Raw genomic sequence first — 25,580 nt, 5'->3', positions numbered from 1 at the left:
ATATAAATATATGTGCTTACATTTATAAGTTTATCTATTATGTATGAATGTATGTGAATATGTGTTGTATGTTTGCATACATTTATTCATATATATATATATATATATGTGTGTGTGTGTGTGTGTGTGTGTGTGTGTAATATGAAATTAAATAAATGACAGAGGAACAGGAAATTACATAATGAACTTCATTAGCTTACAGTTGTTTCTGCTATAGGATGTAGTGTGTTGCATCTTATAGCAGAAGCAGTTGTACTCAGCTAATACTATATTCTAAAGCATATGTTTATTGAATTCTAGCTTGCACGTGACATATCCCATAAGTTCTGTCCGAATTTTTAATAAAGAAAACAAGTGATCAAATGTTATATTTAATTGATATTTAATCATCAATGTACTTTCCCTGATTATCTTTGACTTCCTTCTATCTATTTACAAGCTTTTTAATCCCATTAATGTAAAACTCTTTTGGTTTCAAAGCAAAGAACTCTGAAATGTCAGTTTCAACCTCCTCTTGGCTTCCGAAAGTTATGTCCCTCAAATGATTCTGTAAACTACGAAACAAATGGTAGTCTGAAGGAGCAAGGTTGGGAGAATAAGGTGGATGTGGAATTTTTTCCCAACCAAGCTCTTCGATCTTCTGTGATGTGATCTTTGCAGTGTGGGGTCGCGCATTGTCCCGATGGAACATCACTCCTTTTTGATTCACTAAAGTGGGTCTTTTTTTCTTCAAAGCTTGGTTCAAATGCTCTAATTGCTGACAGTAGACTTGAGCATTGATTGTTGCATTAGGTGGTAACAATTCAGCAATATCATATCTCCTCCACTATTTCAGTATTACGTGTCAAAAGTGAAACAATAACATCACTCTACTGTAATGTCAGATACTTTCACTTTAACACTGAAAATATTCCACTATTTCAGTATTACCTGTCAAAAGTGAAACAATAACATGTTGATACTGTCATTTCAAATACTTTCACTTTAATACTTTCAATTTCATACTGAAACTATTAAAGTGAGACTATACTCTCACATATATACAGGCATACTATAAGACCCAAGTAAAAACATTTCCCAGCAATTCAACTTCTCTGGTTGACATTAACACACCCACCCCCAATAGGGGCCTTTATTCTCACATTTTAGAGCTCCATGAGCTCCATTTTTCAGGAGCAAAATACTTTTTACAGGTTCCAGAAAACTGAAATTTTGGAATATGCGCATAAAGGTCAATAATATGGGATACATGTCTCATGATTAGAATTTTTTAGGGTGTGTAAAGAGGGAAAGAACCCTCATGTGCAATTTTGATGAAATTCGAATCGTATGTATTCCAGTTCCTTACAGAAAATATAACCGAAAAGTCTCATTCTTCAATTGCATGTAACACGGGCAATGTGGGGTATCTCTGCTAGTATATATATATAAACATACACACACACACACACACACACACACACACACACACACACACACACACACACTGTCAGACTGATTCTGCCTGAAAATTATGTTAAGGGTATATGTGTTCATGGAATGCTCTGCAACTTCCACATGAATTCAACAACCACTTAATCTAGATTATCAAACAAATTTTTTTGATAAATTGTCCCTGGAATGGCTAGAACATAAAAAACTGCATCCATAACATCTTGCATATTAGCAGATCATATAAAGAAAAAACTGAAAGATTTCTAAATATGAGAATAAATAGAGGAAGATGGAAAAGTTTTACTGAAAGGGGAAAGATTGAAGTGAAGGATGAATGAATTAATATGGTGTGAAAACAGAAATTACATATCACAGTGAAATGAGATTGCCCATGCATAGGAATAACTGTGTGGTTAAGAAGTTTACCTCCCAACCATATGGTCTGGAATTCAGTTCCACTGTATGGCGGCACTTTGGGAAAGTGTCTTCTATTATTACCCACAAGCAAACCAAAGCTTTTTAAGACAGAAACTGAAACAAGCTCATTATATATATATATATATATATATATATATATATATATATATATAGGGAGAATTTACCAAAAAACAAAAGACAAAGACAAGCAGTGTAGAAAACAAACAGATGTATTAGTATAACACTCGGGAATTGAAAAAGTCTTTAACGTTTTGAGCCTACGCTCTTCCACAATACATTCTTCCTTCCACAAATGGACCCCACTTAGAATTTTTTCTCCAAATAAGTTTCACCCCTCAACCATTGACCTTGAGAATTAGAAGCTGAACCATAACCTTAATCTACTTAAGCATAGTTTAGCAGGTGCCTAGTTTAGCAGGTGGGCTTAAAAAGAGTTACAGACACGGCCCTTCCTCCTTACATGAAATATAAAATCATAAGACATGAATCTAAACATGGTTCTACAGTAGATGGAGACTATGATGGACTACAAGGATCATCAGCTTTATGATACTGATATCAGATTCATATTGGATAAGTTGGAATATATTCACAAATGAATTGGGACTTTCACTGGATACAATGATCTTCAATACCAATAGGCTCTAACAAATAAATCACTTTCCACTATAGCAGCACTCTCAGATAAGGCAAGATTCAAAATAAATTACAATTCTTTGAGATATAATTGAGAAGTGATCTGATTTATATTTTTGTTGGTCTAGATATCTGACACATTTCACTTTCGTGCTAACTAAAATGAAAAATAAGCAATTTTATAATTGATTTTATCATATTAGGCCTAACTGAAGGGAAACTAATCACCTGAAGACATTATTGTAGATCTTAATCAATCCTTCTTTCTGAGAAACATAGTCCATCCGGGCTTCTTTTTTCAGAAGATCTAACAGGAGAAAATTAAGTGATGGTGTTGCTTGGAATATTGCCTACATGAATTAAAAGATTTAGTCTGAAGCAGTGAGAGTGTGGTAATAATAAGAATACAGTGATCTTCTTGAACAGATAAAACACTTTCCAAATATTTTATTTCTTGACAAAATCGTCTAAATTAAGCTTGTACTTCAGTCTTCTTTTCTCTGTCATATAAACGTTATTAATATTGATTTCTTTTTCTTTTCTACCAGCATGTGATATGAACATACATAAAAAATGTCAAAAAAATGTTCCACAACTGTGTGGCATCGACCACACTGAAAGGCGAGGTCGTATTAAACTCAACATTACATCCAAGAGGAATGAACTGCTTGTTAAAGGTAAGTTATATTTGTATATTATTTCATTATTATTTGCTACAAACCAACTCAACTGATTGTATCAGGTGCGCATGTACTTAGCTGTGAAAAATCAAATGGCCCAAACCTAGAAAAATTTCAATGTAGAACTGCAAACTTTCACCTGATTTTTATACAAACCAGTCTGTAGAGGTTTCTATGTGGTAATCAGCCTGCTGGAAGCAGCAGCCAAATCTCTTTGAAATTTCAATCCTCCAACTTAAAAAAAGACAATGTGCAACAGATAATGTTGTCCTAGATACACTTTGTATACTTTGCCTAAGTTGAAGATTGGATATTTAAATCGAAACACTTTTGATCATAGGTTTGCTGGATCTGTACCAATATAAAGTAGAACAACAATAATTAAATTTTGATTTTTACATCCCAATCTAGTTTCTTCTGGATCTTGTTCAGAGCAATTGTTTTACCCTCACCTGTAGAAATACATTATTAGACCATACAAGGAGTTGTTGAAAAGTTCCTGGCTTTAAGGGTATCACAAAGCCCAACCTTCTGAGTTCTTTTATAGGGCTTAGAAAAATTGATGGACTGCTGCAAAAAGTGTGTAAATGGAGAATACGTTTAATAAAATCATACCTAATTGATCCTTCTGTATTTTCTTTTACCCAAAGCCAGGAACTTTTCAGCATCCCCTTGAATGTCTGAACAGAATGTCCTCCAAAAAAGACAAAATGGAGATCACAAAGCCACTAAAGAATCCTCCACCAGCATTGGTCAGGACTGAAATGTTTTTTAGTGTATGTCTGCTTGATCAGAGCTGACTTGCGCTAATAAAACAATACACGAAAGAAACAATGAAGAAATAGTTTTGAAAATTATTAAAAACAACAGGTCACCTTAACTTATCCGATAACCTTACCCACTCAAGTAAGCAATCATTAGTAAATGAAATCAATATCGACCTGCGAAGATTGATATTGATTTTATCTTCCTATTCTTGATAAAACATTGTATCTTCCAATGTTTAGATGACTCTTAATGTTTTTAAAAAGTTTCTCCAAAAACCTTATGGTGGGTGGGTCACCTGAAATGCTAAGTAACAAATGTATACTTTTGATCTACTAATTTAGATAATTACTATGGACCTAACATAATATCAAGTGTGTAACCAGTATGACAATGACAGCTGGTTTATTCAGCTGTGTGATTTATTGGACTATATGCTAATATTTTGTCATCAGTGCCAGGTAACTCTTAACTCTACTTTCTCAGTCCATTTACATTTAAATAGGCATCATGCAAAGGTAAAAATTTACTATTGTACATACACACACACGTATATATATATATATATATGTATGTCGTCATCGTCATCATTTAACGTCCACTTTCCATGCTAGCATGGGTTGGACGATTTGACTGAGGACTGGTGAAACCAGATGGCTACACCAGGCTCCAATCTGATTTGGCAGAGTTTCTACAGCTAGATGCCCTTGCTGAACCCAACCCAGCAGTATATTGGATAGATACTATCCCTTAGTGGGTTGAACCCTCAACCCCTAACTCTCTCGCATTATATGTATATATACACACACACACACACACACACACACACACACACACACACACACACACACACACACACACACACACACACACACACATATATATATATACATACATGGAGAACATTTCTTTATAGGCAAGTGTTTTGTTGGCTTTTTTATGCTAAATGAAAATCTTACCATGGGTACACATTCATATACATGTGTGGGTGTAAGGAGAGGGAGTGTGTGTGAAAAACATTTGAGAGTGATTGTCTTCATTAAACTGATTCGAAATACCCAACATGCAATAAATAAAGACAGGTCTTACATTCAATATAAAACCAATGCAAAGTATTCAGTGGTGCTCCACCAACCCAACGGTTTACTGGACTCACTACTTTTATAGACAACAACAAGCCTAGGAAAAAGACATTGGTTAATGTGGTCCTAGATACACTAATCTTAAAAATGGTAGATTGTCATAGCTGGAAAGTCTTTGATCATAGATTTACTTAGTTGACACTCTAACCTGGGGTTAAACAACAACAACTAATTATTTTTCATCTTTGATGACCAGTGACTGAGACTTTTGGCAATTTGCTGTGCTTGAGAAGACATCTCAAGCTAAGTGAAATCATTATATGGCCAGTTTTGGTGACACATGAAAGGCACCTATGCCAGTGACATATGTAGAAGGCACCTGTGCTGGTGACACACAAAATACACTCAGTACACTCTGTGGAGTGGTTTGTGTTAGGAAGGGCATCCAGTCATAAAACCCAAGCCAAAACAGCCTGGAGCCTGATGCAGCTCATCAGCATACTAACTCCAGTCAAACCGTCTTTCCCATGCCAGCCTGGAAAATGGATGCTAAATGATGATGATGAAGATGATAGTTTGTGTTGTGCAGTCTCCAGTTATATCTGATCAAGCAAATCTCTGATCAAAGATGACCACCTAGTGAACAGTGTGTTTTAGTTTTTCTTTTTCATACATAGTATATCCAGAACTACCTTATTTTGTGATTGTCACCTTGTTTAAGACCTTAGATTAAGATCTGTAATAGATTCAGCTGCTATTTCTAGTGCTTTAACTCTATAGAGACTCCATCATTAGCTCATTGAGCCTCTTTCATTGGATTAGCCTTGGTTTATTCCTTGGATATATTTGAATTAGTTTCTGTGAACTAGACCATATGTGACATGCAGAAAACCTCAAAGAATTCAGTCTCTTATAACAATTTTATGAAATGGCAAACATTTATGTTATACTGTTGGTACATCAGTTCCGTGTTACACAGGATTGGCTGGTTCTGTATATTCAAAGATGTTTATACTTATTGCAGCTGGTCTTTGACTCCACCAGCCTCATCACTCTCTTAATTACGAGTTACATTTTGATTTGACATTCACTAACTTCAAAGACTCCTAGCCCTATACTTTAAGAGATTGGGGAAGGGGTGCATTGTGACATTTATGCCTTTTTTTTCAACGATCTATTAATGGCACGAGTGAATTAAAAATCGTTAAAACCATGGACTGAAATGACATCATGGCCTCAGTTTTCCAGGAGCTAAATTCCTGCTCCACATTGTTCACCACCTCCTTCTCTTCACTCCCTAAACCATCAATACCATAACTAACACCACAACTATCACTGCTACTAACATTAATTAATATTTTTCTTGTTTCTTATTAGCCTTTTTACATTGATCTTCATTAAATACCATCTTGAACTATGACAATTCTAAAATATAATGCACACATCCATCTTTCTCCTTTCTTTTTCTAGAAATTTACACACTTATTCAGTGCTTTTTGCAATTCGTTTTTGTTAACGTCATTGTTATTTTTCTCAAATTTCAATATTTATATCTTTGTTATTTTTTCTTTAATTTCTAGATTTTTTTCTGTTTTTGTTTTTCTTTTCTTTTCTAAATATAATTCTAGGCTGTTCTGTATTCATGTGTAACCTGCCTATCGTGTACTTAAATAGGGGATAGTAGCAGTAGCTACAGTATACTGTGTAGGGGAGAAAAGCAAGACATATTAGCTTTCAATTAAGATGTATCCTCAGGACTTAGGCTCAGCTAACTCTCCTTTATTAATAGAAATAATTCATTGGTCCGTTGGGAAAGGCAAGTGATGGTGGTGGTGACTGTGGTGATGTTGAGGGGGATGATGGTATTGTGATGGTTATGACAACAGTGATGGTGTAGTGATGGCTGTGGTGATGGCCGTAACAGTCATTGTGATAAGTGGTGGTAATGGTTGTGGCAGCGATTATAATGGTTATGGTTGAAGTAATGCTTATAGTTGTCAAGGTGGTGGCAGTAATAGTAGTGTAGCAAGGGTGGTAGAGGAAGGAGAGGGGCTGATGAATTGAAAAAAGATCAATATTCTGCAAAGTTGCATAATGCACTACTGCACATACATGCACACTTACCCTCACAACATGCACACAGGAAATAGCACATAATGCTGTAATAAACTATTATTTAGATAAAACCCAGTGTACAGATGAGATAGCGAAATGGATAAGGTATAATTTCACCTGGTTGTAGATGATGAAATCAAATTTGCTGTCAGTTTTTGATTGTGTGAATCTGGCTAAACTCTTAGACTAGGGGTTCTCAACCATCTTTTACCAATGGACCCCTTTGATTCCTATTTTACTCTACGTGACCCTCAGAGCCATTTGATGTTTAAAAAATCCCATTATATTTTTATAGTTAAATATTATTAGGAAATGTATAATAAAAATTGTTAAAATATTTTGTGCCATCATCATTGTCATCATCCTCATCTAATGTCTGCTTTCCATGCTGGCATGGGTTGGATAGTTTGACATGGAGCTGGCTAGCAGGGAGCTGTCCAGACTCCAGCTGCCTGCTGAGGCATGGTTTCTTTGGTTGGATGCCCTTCCTAATGCCAACCACTTAAGTGTATGCTGGGTGATTTTTATGTGCCACAGGTATAAGTACTTAAATGGCACTGGCACCTGAAAGGGCAAGCCTGTATGTGTGGAAGACAGAGATTTTACTTAGCTTGATATGTATTTGTGTATTGTGGAAATATATAACCAATTTATTACACATACATTTTAACAAAATCTTACATTGGCCCCCAAGGGTCATATGAACCTCAGTTGAGAACCGTTACTCTTAGACCATTTATACTACATTGTCTAAGTCCATCCAGCTGCTGAGAATAGGTACCTGAATATCTTGGAATATTACCTGAGAGAAATATATAAATGACCTATTCTAGGAAAGGTCTATCTTTCATCTGATTCTTACCATGAAACTAGTTCTATAAGCTCCTTAAGGATTAGAAGACATTTACACAAATAAATCATAATGGTTACATATTACCTCTAATCCTGGGCTGAGAAGTATTACCTCTAAATATTACCTAAGGTTGAGATGTATAGTTTGGTTTACTACTATTTTTGCACATTAAGACATTGTTGTTTTTGTCTGTGTTTATTTTTTCTTATTGACTTGATCTGAAAAAAGAAAGGAACTATGGTTATGACCCTCAAAGGCCAATGCAAGTGGTCACATCAGTGTAGTTAACATTCCTCTTGAATGATTGCAAGTTGATGACTGCAGGGAAAATGTGTGCGAAGAGGTTGTAAGGACCGTGCGACAGGAGAAGGTGACGAGGAATGGCTCCTTTAGTACATCGCACAGTCAATACAAATAAAAATATGAAAAGAGGATAAAAGAGTATAAGTGCCAGAAGGAAAAGAGAGACACAACCGTTAGAAGGTTTAAGAGAAAGTTTTATTGATATGTCAACATGTAAGTCTGTGTGTGTGAGTGCAACATATAAACACAATAATAGACAGGCAGTCATGTAAGTAAAGTGTATGTGTATACAAACATGGATGTATGTGTGTGTGAGAAATACAGAGCATAGAAAAGAGTCTATAATAGGACATTAGAAGAAAGTTCAGACACAAGGATAGTAAATACCAGTTCGTAGTCAAGGTACATAGTGGTTGAGGTGCTGTAACAAGAAGTTGAGGCAGCGTAGGTGAGCCAGGGAGAGGCACATATCGTGAGAAGTTGTGGCTTCAATGCTGCTGCCGGTGACTTGGTACAGGAGTTCTCACAGGTTGTATTCGCTGTTAACCATGGTGAAGTAATTCACAAACAATGTGGAGATAGAACCTGGGCGAGCATTACTGCTTGGTGTGTACGTAGAGAGATGATGCTGACGCTTAGAAGGGCAACGAAGAATGGAGGTCCAGAATGCGGCTGAATGAAGTGTTGCTGGTCTCCATGTGGCTGCTGTTGTGTCGTTGTTGGAACTGGCTGTGTGCTCTGTGGTTAGTGGCTAGACCTCAGAAGGTCTAGAGCCATGACTGACAAACTGTGACGGTGAAAAGCTGCATTTTTATAACATGCTGTCGGCTCAAACTGGGGTTTAGAAAAGACTGTCTCACACAACCTTATCTGAAGGCTGCAAGTGGTTGGGTTGCATCTTGACATGCAATAGAACAAGAGACAAACTGTGCCAATACCAACCAATCAGAGTGGTGGATACAACAGGGTCCAAAAGTGTGGCCAAAGGCTAGCTGTTATCCACTACGTCCATATACATGTATATATAACAGAGAGAGAGAGAAGTACGCTACAAGGGAATTTCAGAAAGCAAACACTCTGGAGAGGAAGGGCTGGGAACAGTGGTTGGTATGGAATTTAGTGTGTGTGTGTGTGTGTTTTGAGGGGTGTAATATAGGTGACAAAAATAAGAGAGAGAGAGAGACAACTGAGTCACAAGTATTTGAGTAAAATGGCTCAAGATCAGCCAGTTTCAGTGAGCAGAGGTCATAGTAGGAAAGGAAAAAACAGAAGAGAGATAGCACATCTCTTTCCTCTGCATGTCAGAGGTTGCCAAATTAGTTAAATGATCTTTCCTTAGATGAAGTCTAGGATATCTCTGCATGATGCAGTAACACCATCCTTATAAATCAAAGAGTTACGTCTGAGGGACATAACTCTCAGTATGTTCAAGATGTCTTTTGGTAAACACAAATCAAATGACTTCAGATGTTATACTAGCTATGTGGTTTTGGATGGTGTTTCAATGAAGAAAGATTGGTAATGGAATTATTGTTGGTGCTCTGTGAGATGAAAGAGCTTGTATTGTAAACTTCTATTAGGTCTAGAGATGCTGCTGCATGTTTTGCATTTCCAGTAGGTTAATTGGGTTTAATTGAATTATTATATTCTGTCTAGTAATGTTTGTGTGGTGGTGTTTGGATATTACTTCCATTCTTTCGTTTAAAATATTGGTTTGCTAGGTTATTATATCATATTTCTCTGTAGTGAGTAGTGTAAATTTCCTTGCTTTGGTTATGTAGGATGTAGTGCTTGATGATTGGTCAGTCAGTATCAGAGTGGCTCATGCATTTGTCTTTCAGTTTCACTGAATTTGGGACAGTAGAAGCCTTATGAATGCACATCAGGTTGTAATGGTCATATTGTCAGGTGTCAAAAACACATCGCAGTATATTTGGAGCAATGACACCATTGTATTTGCATGTAATCAACTTAGTCTTCCATTCAGACTCCTGGCTTTATTTACTAGAGCATGCATAGTCATATTGCAAAATTTTGCATGCATGTTTGCTTTGGTTGGTTGGTTGCTTGCTTGCTTGCTTGATAGGCTGGTTGGCTGGCATGTGGTGTCTGGGTGGAATGTCCTATTATTAGCAGTTTGTACTGCTCTTGTCACTCACTTGCTCCTCTCAGTTGTAGATTCATTTACAGTAGTGGGTTAATCCACTTTTCTCCACTGAGGGCTGAAGTCAGCTGGTACAAATTTTGAGTGACCTGCAATTGAAGTTTCTGAAATTGAGTTCTTATTGTTGTTTATTTACCATTCAGCTGTCCTCTTCAATTTCTACTAGTATCTCACTTGTTTCACCGATAATGTTTCAACCATCTAGTGTTAGTAGGATAGACTATGTCTACTAATCTCCAACTTTGTGAAATATCCTACTTCAACTCAGTGTTGCCACTGATAATTAATCCCAAGAATAATTCTCATTGCCAGCATCAAATTAAAGTGTGATATCTTGCTAATTTGGACATTTGTAGAAATAGCCTATCCTACTTTTGTTAAATAGCTAACAAATTATTTGTGAAACAAGTGAGATACTTGTGCAAACTGAAGAGCATGGGCTAAATAGTAGGCAAACATAGTACTTACACTATAAAGATACCTGTACTCCATCTATAAATAATACATTTCATCTATGTTTTATATTCTGGTATCACTGCCTTCCAAATAGTCTCCTTAAGAATGTACATACTGTCAAAGCCCTGTCTAATACTACTTATGGGTTCTGTTTGACATTCATCTTCTATCTCGAACTTCCTGTCACCTTTCAACTACAATTTCATTTTGGGATACATCCTGAAATCACAGAGAGATAGATCAGGCAAATACAGGGAACAAACTTCATAACAATGTTCAGGTTTTCAGTAGAAATTTCCTGGCTAACTCCATAATTGACTCCAATCATGTGATAGAGAGAGGATAGAGTATTCAGTGACTTCATATGAATATATAAACTCCACAGCATATATTGAGTACTCTTCTGTTTTTACATCCTGTCTTTTTACACACACATACAATGATGTGTAAGAGAACATTACAGGTTGATTTCAAGAAACCTGTGTAAACAGTTCGTCATTTTAAGCATCAATTAATGTATGCATGAGAGGTAATTGCAGTGTTATCTGTATGTGGTGTGAATGGACAGAGAGATTTGTAAAAATATCATATAATGCAGGGGTCTCAAACCACCAGGCCACAGACCATTACAAGGCTGTGGATTCTCAGGTACAAGACCGCACAGAAAGAATAATTTTTTTATTTTGATTTCTATTTTATTGACTGCAAGGTGTTTTTGCATTATATATATATATATATATATATATATATATATATATATATATACACACACACACACACACACACACACACACACACACACACACACACACACGTGTGTGTGCGCACGCTCATAATAATTAAATTATATACCAAGCACTTTACTGTGTTTTGTTATGTACATGGTCAGCCAGTCCATAGAAAAATTATCTTGTATGAAACTGGTTCTTGGAGCAGAAAAAAATGGGAACTGTTGATATAAAACTGGGGTTTTCAACCATTTTTTATCTCTGGACTCCTTTGATTACAATTTTATTCTAGTGTACCCCCCATAGCTATTTGATGTTTAAAGGCTACTTTTATAGAGACTTCCTTCAAAATTCCTATTTTGTTTTACATACATTAACTTACGTTTGTTGAACCATGTAAAATATCAGAGAAAGAAACTTAGCTGTTTCTTGTAATATATGTGAAGCAAAATTTTTTCAGGAGCTCTTGAAATATTATAGTGGATCCCCAATTTACTATTTTGCTGCATGGACCCCAAAAAGAGAAGAGACAGCACAGCATCATGTGGTATTGTGCATTGTACTGTACCCTAGACTCATCCTACTTCAAAAATATCAACTTTAAAATTAATGATTGATGATGTGTGTGACTAATTAAATCTATGAAGGAAAGACAGTTCTCATAGAATCTGCAGTTTTCTATTGATTTATTGGATATGAACCAGAATTGATTAAACAGCAGAATGTCTTCTGTCCAGTGAGTGGAAGTAAGACAGCTGTGTTGGTTTGAACATGTGATGTAAATGAATGATATAAATGAAGGAACAAAATATTTTGGAAGGTGTTGACCAAGAAACACTAGTAAAGAAGTGGATGTGACAGATCTGGGATTGTAGAATCTTGAATGAAGAAGTGATATAGCTTTGCGATGCATGGAAAAAGTCTTTGTATTGCAGGCCCACTTACGATCTACCTCCTTTTGTATCTTTCCTAACTCTGATCTCTCAATCTTTCTTCTTCCCCCACCCTCTCTTCATTTTCACTCATCCTCTTTTTGTTTTTTCCCTCCCCATCAATTTCTCCTACTCCTCATTCTCTCTCTTTCACTCACATACATATTTTTATACCCATTTTTTTAAATTTTAAAAAGATTTTTTTGAGCCCTAGGATTCATATGGCTGGTTGTCTAGTTTCCATGGCATTTAAGTGATAACAATCACAACATGCCCTGAATGGGATGCCAGACCACTGCAGGGTTTGAGGTCTGCAATTTTAAGGGGAGGGGACAAGTTGATGACATCAACCCCAGTACTTGGTTGGTACTTCATTTTATCAACCCTGCCAAGTGTTGAAAGGCAAAGTTAATTTCAGTGAAATTTGACACTCAGAACATAGCGAGCCAGAAGAAATGTTGCTAAGCATTTTGTTTGATATGCTAATGATTCTGCCTGCTTGTCACCTTTTTTGTAGCCATAGACATCAAAAATTCTATATTTATGAAGAAATTATCTCTACTTAAGCAATTCAACTCAAGTATGTTGCCTGTACATATTTTACCAAACTTGTAAAGATTATGTTGACACCAGAAAACCAAAATTTTCTAAAGAATAATTCTATTTTTCATTTAGTCTTAGGAAAAGAAGACTATTACCATTGCCTTCATTGGACTTCCCAGATTAGTAAGGTTAATGTAGTCAGTAACTTCAATTCCTGTAGATATCATGAACAGAAGATACCAAAAGACTGTGATTCTGGGAGATAAAATTGAAGAGATGTAAAATAACAGTCTTGTTATTGCAACTTTTAGAAACAGGAGACTAAAGAAGACATGCAACAAAGAGGTGAAGATTGATCTATGGCAGAATAATATAACCTCTTTTAAATGGTTGTACGAAGCAGATTTGGGCTGGTTGTGAGGGTGGAACAGAGCTTGCTAATTCAGTAGGGGTAGTCAAAACAGTGAGAGATTACAGTATGTCAGTGGGATAGAGCTTGCACTGTATTTGTTAACCAGCTTGTTGGCCTTCTTTTGGATGTGGTTTAGGTCAGTGGTTCCCAAACTTTTTCAGGTTGCTTCCCCCTTGACACCCAGACCACATTCCTTGTGCCCCTACCCCAACTAACCTAACAAAGATAGACCTCTTTCTGAAGCAAATTTAAAGCAACTGTATTTCACAAATAAAACTTAACCATTATTTCCTTGTTTTTACATGAATCACCCCTTTTGGTTACCCTGCTATCACCCCATTTTTCATCAACGGCTCCTTGGAACTTTCCACCAACCCCAGGTGAGCAATACTGCTCACTTTGAGAACCACTGGTTTAGGCTGTTTGCAGTGCTATTCAATGTATAAAAGCAACACTGTAATGAGAATCTAACTTGAACTCTATAGCCATTCAGCATTTGGTTAAGGTAGAATAATTTCTATTCCTAAAGAGAAAGCTAAGCTTTCCAGTTACATTCTTGCTGATAATCAATCTCCATAGATTACTAAAGACTGTTGTGTGAATATCAAGGTGTTGAGGATATTAGTTCATGGATAGAGTATGTTTACAACACTCATCTGTGCACACCTCATGTACTTGTTGTGTGTGTGTACATATGTATGTGTATATATGTGTGTGTGTGTTTGTATAATACAAAATGAGACAAGAAAGCAAAACATCCAGACAGTTAGGTGATACAAGAAAGGGACAACAAAACATCCAGATAGACGATACAAAGAAAACAAGGACAGATCATTTGGAGTTTTTTTCCATCAGTCGAGATCCAGATTATCTTTGCAATTTCAGCTGGTTATACTCGATATTGCTCCAATCTGGCCAGCCCCAAGGAAAAACTAAGCTAAGAGCATTAGATTCCTTGGAAGAAAGCAGCGAATGTATACAACAACGACGACGGAAAAAAACAAACAATGTTACACAAATACGATAAAAATAATAATAGGACATAACAACAGGTGTCTTTCGACTAAGGACAAATTAAATTAAGCTGGTGTGTGTGGAAATAAAGCCTTGCAGCAGGAATACAAGATTTCACAGGCACAGGGAGGAATATCGATGTTGCACACACAAAGGCCAGCCAAGAAAAAAAGATCAGGCTTGGCCAAATGCCGGTCACATGAGAAGAGAAGAGAGAGGTAGAGGCAGAGGGACAAAAGAATTAAGGAGGGGGCGAGAAAAAATGACAGGGACACAGTGAAGTGAAAAGAAGAGAAGGCAAGGAAATGTGAGAGATGGGGAACGAAAGAACGAAGAGTGGATGAACGAATAAAGGTGAAAGGGCTGATAGACAGAAACAGAGTCATACAAGATTTAGAAAAATGTATACTTGCATATAAGAGACAAAGTGTATGTATGCCGCTATATATATATATCATCATCATCATCGTTTAACGTCCGCTTTCCATGCTAGCATGGGTTGGACGATTTGACTGAGGACTGGTGGAGCCCGAAGGCTACACCAGGCTCCAATATATATATATATATATATATAAATAATACAGAATGGGACAAGAACGCAAAACATCCAGACAGTTAGGTGATACAAGAAAGGGACAACAAACATCCAGATAGACGATACAAAGAAAACAAGGACAGGTCATTCAGATGTTAAACATTTTACATGGCATGCTAACAATTCTGCCAGCTCACCATTTTAGCCTTGCATTGATATTAAGTCTCTTCACCTTTTCTTTCTTCATTACTTTCTCTATCATTTATATATGTGTGTGTGTGTGGAGAGAGGGAGAGAGAGAGAGAGAGAATGTGCAGAAGAGAGAGGACTATACTAGTATGACGTGTTGCTTTTGGAGGCTAAGTTTTACATAGAAGTGCTAAGCACTCAAAGTGAATGCAACTTTTAGAAACAGGAGACTAAAGAAGACATGCAACAAAGAGGTGAAGATTGATCTATAGCAATAACAGAATGGTAACTTCTAGGTAGTTGTAACAAAATGGGGGAGTGCAATTTCAAGAAGCTGAACCTTTTTGCAACTTGTGATGAAGCACTGTGCTTGGAAGACCCATCCAATCCATGCAAACATAAGAAAAACAGAAATACAATTGTAAAAATGACAATGTAATTGTGGTGGAGATGTATGATAACTACATTTGGGTTTCTCTTGACCTTTGCGTTCATAACAAATTCGAATTTTGGGGCAAGGCCAGCAATATCAGGAAAGGGGGTAAGTTGATTACATCAACCCCGGCACTCAACTGATATTTATTTTATTGACCTCAAAAGGATGAAAAGCAAAATCAACCTCAACAGAATTTGAACTCAGATTGTAAAGACAGACAAAATGCTGTTAAACATTTTACCTGGCATGCTAACAATTCCGCCAGCTCACTGCTTTAGCCTTGCATTGATATTAAGCCTCCTCACCTTTTCTTCATTACTTTCTCTATCATTTACTATTTCTTCTATGTCAATATACCGCCCTGCTATTACTTTGTCTCCCACCATGCCACCTGTGTAACAAGGGATGACATCACATTGGATCTGTCTATATTCAGTACCCCTCTCTATTCCACTGACTCTTCTTTATTGCCAGCCATCACTCTCTTTCACTCTCATTACTCCCCCCATCACACATTATTGATATACATCGCTCCCACTCTCACCCATCCTTTTTGTCATCTATCACTCTCTCTTATGTTACTCCCTCCTCTAATATCACTTGTTCTCTCTCTCCCTCTCTCTCTCTCTCTCTCTCTACTGAAGTTATTGAAACTCAGTTGTTATATTCCCATTGGAGGATGTACACAGTGGAATGAAGCTGAGGTGGCAGGGACAATTGCCAAATCAATTCATTGGAATTATTGATCTCTGTGAATGGAACAGTGAAGGTTAAAATTTTTAAATGCATTTAAATACTCACACTCTCCAGTCCAGTCACATTGTTCAGTAATTTAGAATAAATTCAATAACTTCCCCTTTAATTAGATATGGCATCTGTGTCTCTTAGTTGAATTATGACCAGATTATTACATCTTAGACAAGTGATTACGGCATCATTACACATATCTATGTTTGAGATGCTTCATAAGAGTTATTGCTACATTATAACATAATAAACAACCTTTGTGATTCAGCATAATTTTCGTTATTGTGAATTAAACATCCAGCTTTCCATGTTGTGTAGGGAAAATTGTATCATTACCCTTTCCACTCCAACATCATTTCTTGTGATTCTAAAATCTGATGGAACTACCTCCAGCTAAGACACCTTTGATATAGCTTTCTCACAGTTCATAATAGATGTTGCATCTCACAATGTTTTGTTTGCTAAAAGGGGAGTGGCAAGCTGGGTGTCTTTGTCGTGACACCAGTTCTAAAAAGAATTGTTTCCACAAACTGGGTTAGGGAGTTGCTTCTGTGACCACGTCATCATCATCATCGTCATCGTTGTTGTTGTCATCAACATCATTATCATCATTATCAGAATCTATTGAGATATTAACTTTTTTCTTTTTTTTATCTTGCAAATTACAATAATATGCAACTAATTATTTCAGTTTTATTTTCTCTAAAAAGAAATTTTTCACTGTGTAGTGTGTGCATGCGTACGAATGATTTTGTACATTTATGTACAAGTGTTGGGGATGGGAGAGTGAGATACAAGTTTCCTCTCATCAATAGCTTCTCGCTTTTTGTCAATTAACATTCATGGAATTGCTGATACAACAAAAGGCCCTATGAAGAAGGCTTTCGTTTTTTTCAATTTCAAAGGCAACTTCACCTGAACATACTTTTACAATTATTTCTTTGTTATTATTATTATTATTATTATTATCATCATCATTATTATTATTATCATTATTATTATTATTATTATTAACAACAACGTTATTGTTGTTGTTGTGATGATGATCATCATCATCACCATTTACAACAAGCATCACTGCAGTGAGCAGCGCGTGACAGATGAATTCTGGCTTTAGTTATTCTACATTTGCCAGAAATTGGAAAAACTGTTGTTTTCCTTGGTAACTCAGTGTTATGATTATGATTATGAAGCTTACTATAGTTACCATTGCAAAGAAACATTTTGTTGAAGAAGGGATTGTGTTGGTGATTGCAAAAGTGGTGATAATTTTCCAATAACATCTTATAAAAAAGCCAAGAGTAATTGTGTGTGTGTGTGTTTGTGTATACACACCTACACCTATAATAGAGAATTGAGTAGATAGATAGATAGATAGATAGATAGATAGATAGATAGATAGATAGATAGATATACATATAAACATTTATATATATATATATATATATATATATATATGCATAAGCAAAGCATAGCCATCATTTGAAAGAGTGCATGATTTGGTAACATATATGATGCATTTGCTAATTGGTTTAGGTGCCTATGTCATCTCAAGCTGACATTGAAACTCTCCTGGTCCTCCCACCCTTGACCTAGTAGAAGATCCAATATGTGACAGCCAACCAGAGGAAGAAAGAGCTGTACCAGCACTAGACTGGTATTTATTTTCACTGAGTAGGTTCAAACAACATGAAACAAGCTGCCTTGCTCAAGACAATCTTCTAATCAAGTAGCAGAGACCTCACATTGACATGATATGATTTTAACAATAGCAAAAGGCTTTATGTAATTCAAGGATGAAGCAGATCATTCTCAAGGCTACTATCACATAATGCTCACGCATGGCACAAGTGCATAACTGACGCATATGTGCTTGTGCTATGTAAAAAGCACTAAGTCCACTCTACTGGGTGGTTGGTATTAGGAAGGGCATCCAGCTGTAAAAGTCCTGCCAAAACAGTCGCGGGAGTCTGATGCAGGCTTCTGTTTGGCCGGCTCCAGTCAAACTGTCCCACCCATGCCAGCATGGAAGATGGACGTTAAACAATGATAATGATGATATATGTATGTTGTATGTATATATATGTATATATCTATATGTATGTGTCTGTGTTTGTCCCCCCATCATTGCTTGAAAACTGGTGTTAATGTGTTTACATCCCCATAACTTAGCTGTTCACCAAAAGAGACCAATAGAATAAGAACTAGGCTTTAAAAAATAAGTCCTGGGGTTGATTCATTCAATTAAAAGTCAGTGCTCCAGCGTAGTCGCTGTCAAATAACAAACAAATAAAAGAATATTCAATTTTCTACATATAATTTACCCGTAAACACAATCTGACACTTTTAACTATTTTTGTATTAGTAGAGATCTTATCTAAACTTTAATTAAACTCTCTTTCTGACAGGCATTATGAAAAGGCATGAATTACCTGCAACATATAAAATATTTATTATTGCACTTATATATTAATTTTTCATAGATGTGGGCATCCTTTGAATGAGTTGCAGCTATTCAGGCACATGTGTTTCATAGAACAAATTTTAATTTGTCCAAAAATAAGAAAATTACATTTGAACGAGCTCGTTAAAATATTTAATGTCAATTAAAATTTTTAGAGCTGTTACTTTTATTCGTGAGATACAAAAGTAATGGAATTGAGTAAACAAGTTTATTTCACAGATAAAGTAAATAAACAAAACAGATAAAGTTTTAATACCTTCAAACTATGTACATATACATATTCATATATCTTTTCTCTCTCTCTCTCCATATATATATATATATATATATATATATATGTATATATATATACATATATATATATATATATATATATATATATATATATATGGGAGAATGTACGAAAAAACAACAACAGACGAGGACAGGTGGTGTAAACAACAAAAGGATATATTAGTATGACGCTCGGGAATACGGAAAGTCTTTAACGTTTCGAGCTACGCTCTTCAACAGAAAGAATACGGAGACAAGGAGAAAAACACGGAGAAAAAAAATTGAATAGTGTTCAGTCAACGGTCAATCATAGTAATGGCTGACCGGAAGTTAGAGATTTTTTTCACAGGAGAGCTAAGAAAAGGGGGAGATAACAAAGGGGGAGAAAGAACGGTGATCGAAGAACGAGGGGCTGTGTATGTGGGAGATAGAATGCTGGTGATTTTGACGTATGTATGTGTGAAAATGGGGAGTGAAGAAAGGAGTTGGTCAGTTGTAGTGTGCATGGTGTGATGTGATGAGGGTGTTGGGAGGTGGGGAAGGCATGGGTGGAGTGTGGGTTAGGCTGAGAGTGGGGGTAGAGGTAGGGGTATGTGGGTAGGGGTGGGTGGTGGGTGTAAGGAAATGGATGGGGTGGAGTGGGAAGGTAGAGTAGGGGTGTGGTGGGATGAGCTTATGAAGGGGGAAGGGGAAGGTGGATGTAAGAGAGGGGGAAGGTGGGTATGGGAGGGGGAGAAAGAGAGGAGAGAGGGTGGGTATAAGAGAGGGAAGGTGGATGTAAGAGAGGGGGAAAGTGGGTATGGGAGGGGGAGGAAGAGAGTGAGAGAGGGGGGAGGAAGAGAGTGAGAGAGGGGGGAGTAAGAGAGAGGAGAGAAAGATGGGTGGTAGGAGGGAGGGTGGGGAGAGAGGCAGGGGGAGGGGAGTTGAGCCCATGTGGTGCAAAGGAGCGAAGAGAGAAGATTAATCCCTGTTCACGGTGCAAATATATATATATATATATATATATATATAAATCGATGTGTGTATTTTCCCCTTGTTTACAATTAACACAGAAAGAATAAATAAACAGTTACCAGGGCAGCAAAAAGTCACACAAGTAATAAGGACGTAACACCCTGTTTGTAAAAGTAGAAACTCTTCAAATTCACTCCACACTTTTTAAATGAATGTTTTGTTGTTTCCATATTTTGTAATTTGTGTATAAATGATGCCAAGCCTGTTGTGTAGATAAATACCATTTGTTGTTGTGCATGGCTGAAATCTGCATTGTTGGTATCATTGTCAAATGTCTTTTTAAATGAGAACTTCTTTGTAAACAACATCTTTTGTGAAGTGTTTGTTGTTTGGTATTTATACGTTCAATCCCAGAAACCCTGTGGATACTCATTATCCATGTGTGAATATGGGATTTGGTAAATATAAAGCGAGTTTTGTTTGTTCTTGTCATTTATTAATTATCATTTCCATTGCTAATTTAATAAGAAACTGTTGTCTAATTAATGTAAATGGTAACTCTTCACTTACTGAAATATAAATATAGTTTTCCTGCAATGTTGACCTTCATTTATAACTTTTACCATGATGACTTTTTTCTTGAATGTCTTGGATTACTAAACCTGTACCGTTACAAATGCCATTAGCTTGGACAATTCTACATAAGAGTATAATTATTGCATTAGTCTTTAATTTTAATGTGATGATAAGCCTGAAATATTTAGCATATTTAAGTGCTCTGTAGTGAATTCTGAAAGGTCATCCTGATGCAAGCATTGATCATGATTAAAGAGAACTTTTTCATCTCATGGAAACAGTTTTAATATTTCCTCATTGATGAAATCAACATCAAAATTTTTGGGTACTAAAAGAATTTTTGAAAATTTTTTCTTGCTCTGCAATGCATTCCCATATGACATTTCTATTGAAAGCCTAAGAATTGATGGTTTTGAAGTAATGAACACTGTTACATCCCCACCATTTGCTTCTTTTATTACAGACACATTTCCCACATGACGTATAATGTTGTTGAACTGAATTTGGCTGTTTTGATCATCAGAATTATGTACATATGATTTTAATCACATATTTTCTGTATATTATATTTCTTTTTACATGTTTCCATAAAGATGATTTATTAAAGCTGTTGTCTATCTGTGGTCTGCTTCCATATTTAATGACAGCTAATATTTGTCAAAAATCCCCACCAAAAGTTATTACTTTTCTGCTAATTAGAAGTTCAAACCTGGGATCAACTGTTTTCATAAGATCTTTTAATGTTCTATGCAATTCCTCTTGGAGGAAACAGTGAGACATGTGGGTAATTCATCCCAAATTATAACATCAGCCTGACAGATGTAAGTTGCTTTGTCACTCTGTAAGGGTATTTGGTGACATGTTGAATTTAATTGGCTGTGCTTGTAGATTTAGAAGTTCTGCATAATCAAACCTATCATTATGTTTTGATCTTTTTTTGTTTTAATATGATAATGGCATAGTCCATCCTTTTGAAATTTATAATCCACATGTACCCTGCAATCTCTCCCAAAATGTTCTTCTCCAATGTGTCATGTAAGAGATCCCAAAGTAGTCATTGCTACGCACACACACACGCGCACACACACACACCTCACCAAGCATCATGCATTTGTCGTGAGGAATGATTAAAGAGTTTTGACAGTCAGATTCATTCTATAAAAATTTCTATCTAATAGCAATGTATGTATGTTATTTTATTACTTACGTTGAAAAGAAAAATACCAAAAGTAGAGTTTACCTTTGATAAAAACAATGAAATATTAATTTAGAACAACGCTTGGCAAGATATGCAACATGAAGCATGCTTGAACATCAACAGTGGAAAAAGTAAATAAAGCTATAATGCAATTATGTTAAATGAATGTGCATTTATACAGCAATGTAACATTACTGCCTAAATACTGCCAATAAATTTGTGTGTGTGTACACACACACATACACTTTGATGGATTTTCAACACAGTTAGTATTCATTACTAAACACAATACTGTTATCCTCTCTATGTTTATATGTAGTAAAATATCCAACCAGGGCCCAGTATAAAAGAGGTTATTGCACACGTGTTCCTAAAAGTCCATAGTAAATGTGTTTCTTTAAAATTATAGTGATAAGTATATATATATATATATATATATATATATATATATATCTGTGTAGTGTTAATTGTCAGAAAAAAAAGTCTTCAATACCATAGTAGAGATTAATAATAATAATAAGAAGAAGAAGAAGAAGAAGAAGAATAATAGTAATAATAATAATAATAATAATAATAATAATAAATATAGTTTATTGCTTCATTTACTTTTCATGCTGCTATTTATTCATTAATTTGTTGTCAAAAGTGGTTGTGTGGATGGATTTCTTTGTCTTTTTTTTCACCTTCATTGGACCTGTCTCTGCTTCACTTTCATAGTGATGAAGCACATTGTCTGTATATGAATTATCAGGACACTGAGTTGGTCTGGTTGTTTTATTTCTGCATACCAGATGATAGCCTTTGGGTTCAGTTTCACTTGTGCTTTATGATTTCTTTCCTTCATCACCCTTCTTCATAAAATTGTTTTAATGAAGTTTCAGGGTATGCACACACACATGCATGCACACACACACACGTGCATGTGTGCACGTGTGTGTGTGCATATATATATATGTGCATGTATTTACCTTCATCAAAACACCTGCCCTCCTTTCATATCCCTTAGTACTATACCCCATCCAGTTGAGGGACCTTGTCTCGCAGGTAATTTGTGACCTCACCATTGCAGATACATTTTATGGAGTGGTTGGCATATGAAGGGCATTCAGCTGTAGAAACCATGCCAAAACAGATGTATGGAGCTTGGTGCAGCCTTCTGGATCATCAGTTTTACATTGAACAGTTCAAACCATGTGAGAATGGGAAAAGGGACATTAAATAGTGATCATGATGGTGATGACAATGATATATATGCACATGTGTGTGTGTGTGCATATATGTATATTATACATGAAAATTTTCTGGCTTAATAGATAAAATGTTAATATGTATGATATAAGATGGTTTAAGTATTAATTTTAGATAAAGAACAAAACCATTGACAGGACAGAAACCATGTCTTATTGCTTTTCAAGTGACTTCCTTATTGAATACATTTATAATGTCTTCTGTCATTCATATCAAAATGTTGGCTATCTATATATAGCATACTTGGCTTTAATTCATGTCATAAATATTAAATTGAAGTATACAGTATCTATGTTCAAGTGGGTGACAATATTTGTGAAGCAAATGAAATACTTATGGACATAAAAGAGTTGATTATTTGTAACATTTATGTACTTAATTTGACAGGAGGAAATGCCAGCACTTTGTAGAGTAATAAGTAATACACTTGTCTGTAAATTACATAAAGTTTTAGCAAGAAAGAAAACAGAATCCTGTTACCATCGGAGAAATGGTCATGCTCTCAGCAAACAGCCTTCATAGGTTTTCCACCTCAATAGATCTCATTCCGCAGTTACCATTGTATATGAAGTAAAGGTCAAATCCTTGGGCATAAGCTATGCACCACTTTGAAGTAGTATATTAGCATGACAGCAGAGCCTCTCAATAAAAGATTTCACAACTCTGTCTCTTTCTACATTGTCTATATTTCTCCAGAAACTAATTTTATTGAATTCATATCTTTGTTGTTTTTAAACACCCTTGCAGGAAGTTTTTGTCTGCTAATTGCTAGAATTATTTCAGTTGAACAAGCTTTTTCATTTCACTTTATTAGATGCATGAGACCTTGCCATATTTGTGCTTGGTGTGTAAAGCTCTTCTTTGAGATCTTTTCCCTCAGCCTTATTAATGTTTATAACTCCGATTGCGAAGACTTTTTGAGGCAAGTGAAATTGAAATCGAACTAAATTCGACGACTGGCACCCATGCCAACGTCGTCTCCTTCATTGGACACGAAACTCAGCTTGCGAAGACTTATTGGGGCAAGCGAAAGTGAAATCGGGATGGCACCCGTGCCCAACGTCGCCTTTCTGGCACTTGTGCCCTTGACATGTGTAAGGATTTTCAAGCGAGATTGTTGCCAGTGCCCTTGGACTGGCTCTTGTGCGGGTGGCACATAAAATACACCATTTTGAGCATGGCCATTGCCAGTACCGCCTGACTGGCTCTCGTGAGGGTGACACGTAAAAGCACCCACTACATCTCTGAATGGTTGGCGTTAGGAAGGGCATCCAGCTGTAGAAACTCTGCCAAATCAGATTGGAGCCTGGTGTTGCCATCTGGTTTCACCAGTCCTCAGTCAAATCGTCCAACCCATGCTAACATAGAAAGCGGATGTTAAACGACGATGATGATGATGATGAATTAATGTTACCATACTCCTTCTAATTTCCATGTGTGTATGTTGGTAACGCATACTCTTGCTAAATGAACAAAATATACTTCATTGAGGAGGTTTAATAAAATAAACATGTCCGTTGTTTTCACCGGTTGACTTTAAATAACTGATCCGTTCTAGTCTATATTGTCCTAAAATTTTTATCAACTAATTTTATTGAAACTATCTCTTATGTTTGTTATTTTTATATTTTAAATACTCTTAAAGGAATCTTTTGTCCAGTAATACTTGGATAATTTCTGTTGATCAAAGTCTTTTTACTTACTGTACAACGCTCGAATGTTTGCAAACTAATAGTTGTAATGCTTTAGTGATTAACCTTTTGGAGAGGAAAGTTTGTGTGTATGCAGCACTGTTCCATGTAGGTGAGCATCACTTGAATATGGGTCTGAAGAATCTAGTCTTTAGGATGAGGGTATGGCTTTGTTGTATTTAATGTAGCCATGAGAAATTATTAGTGATCATGATGAACAGCATTTACAGTCTTAAGCTGTGTATTGTACATCACTAGAAAGATTGTAGTAGGAGACTGTTTCCTCAGAGTTTGAGTAGTGTTTATGTGATCGTGATGAAGGTTTCTGTCCACAGAGGCCATGTTTGGCATGAGGTATATAAATTATGAAGGTGTGATACCTATCTGACATTACAACACTCTTATTTATGATCACTGAGATGGCAGAAATATCAAAACAATGAAGTAAATTCTGTTCATTTAGCAAGAGTATGAATTATCAATACATACACACACACACACACACACACACACATCAAAGCAATGAAATGCTAATGACTGTTTATATCACTATTGAAATGTTGGCAGGTAATAGGATCAAGTTTGTAAGGTTTAAAGGGTTGCTTTTTGGTGGTAAAAGGGTTCACTGTGACATGTTTGCATGTGTTGGTATAGATTCTTATAAAGAGAGGCAGACTGCAAAGTTTGGTGAATATAGGAACTAGCTCTGGAGTG

The 25,580-nt window shown here is 36.0% G+C and overlaps 1 protein-coding gene across 1 annotated transcript in view; it reads left to right on the top strand.

Annotated features, from left to right (window-relative positions):
* Positions 1 to 25,580, top strand: part of LOC106874285 (calcium-dependent protein kinase C) — a 284,775-nt gene that overhangs the window by 224,702 nt on the left and 34,493 nt on the right. The window contains exon 5 of the mRNA XM_089348357.1: positions 3,057 to 3,185. Within this exon, the coding sequence (XP_089204483.1) occupies positions 3,057 to 3,185 (129 nt within the window). The remainder of the gene's footprint in view (positions 1 to 3,056; positions 3,186 to 25,580) is intronic.

The sequence above is a fragment of the Octopus bimaculoides genome, chromosome 3, assembly GCF_046866305.1.
Source record: "Octopus bimaculoides isolate indiv1 chromosome 3, ASM4686630v1, whole genome shotgun sequence".
Taxonomy (NCBI): domain Eukaryota; kingdom Metazoa; phylum Mollusca; class Cephalopoda; order Octopoda; family Octopodidae; genus Octopus; species Octopus bimaculoides.
Note: the sequence above shows the minus strand (reverse complement) of the source record. Positions and strands in the feature narration are given on the sequence as shown.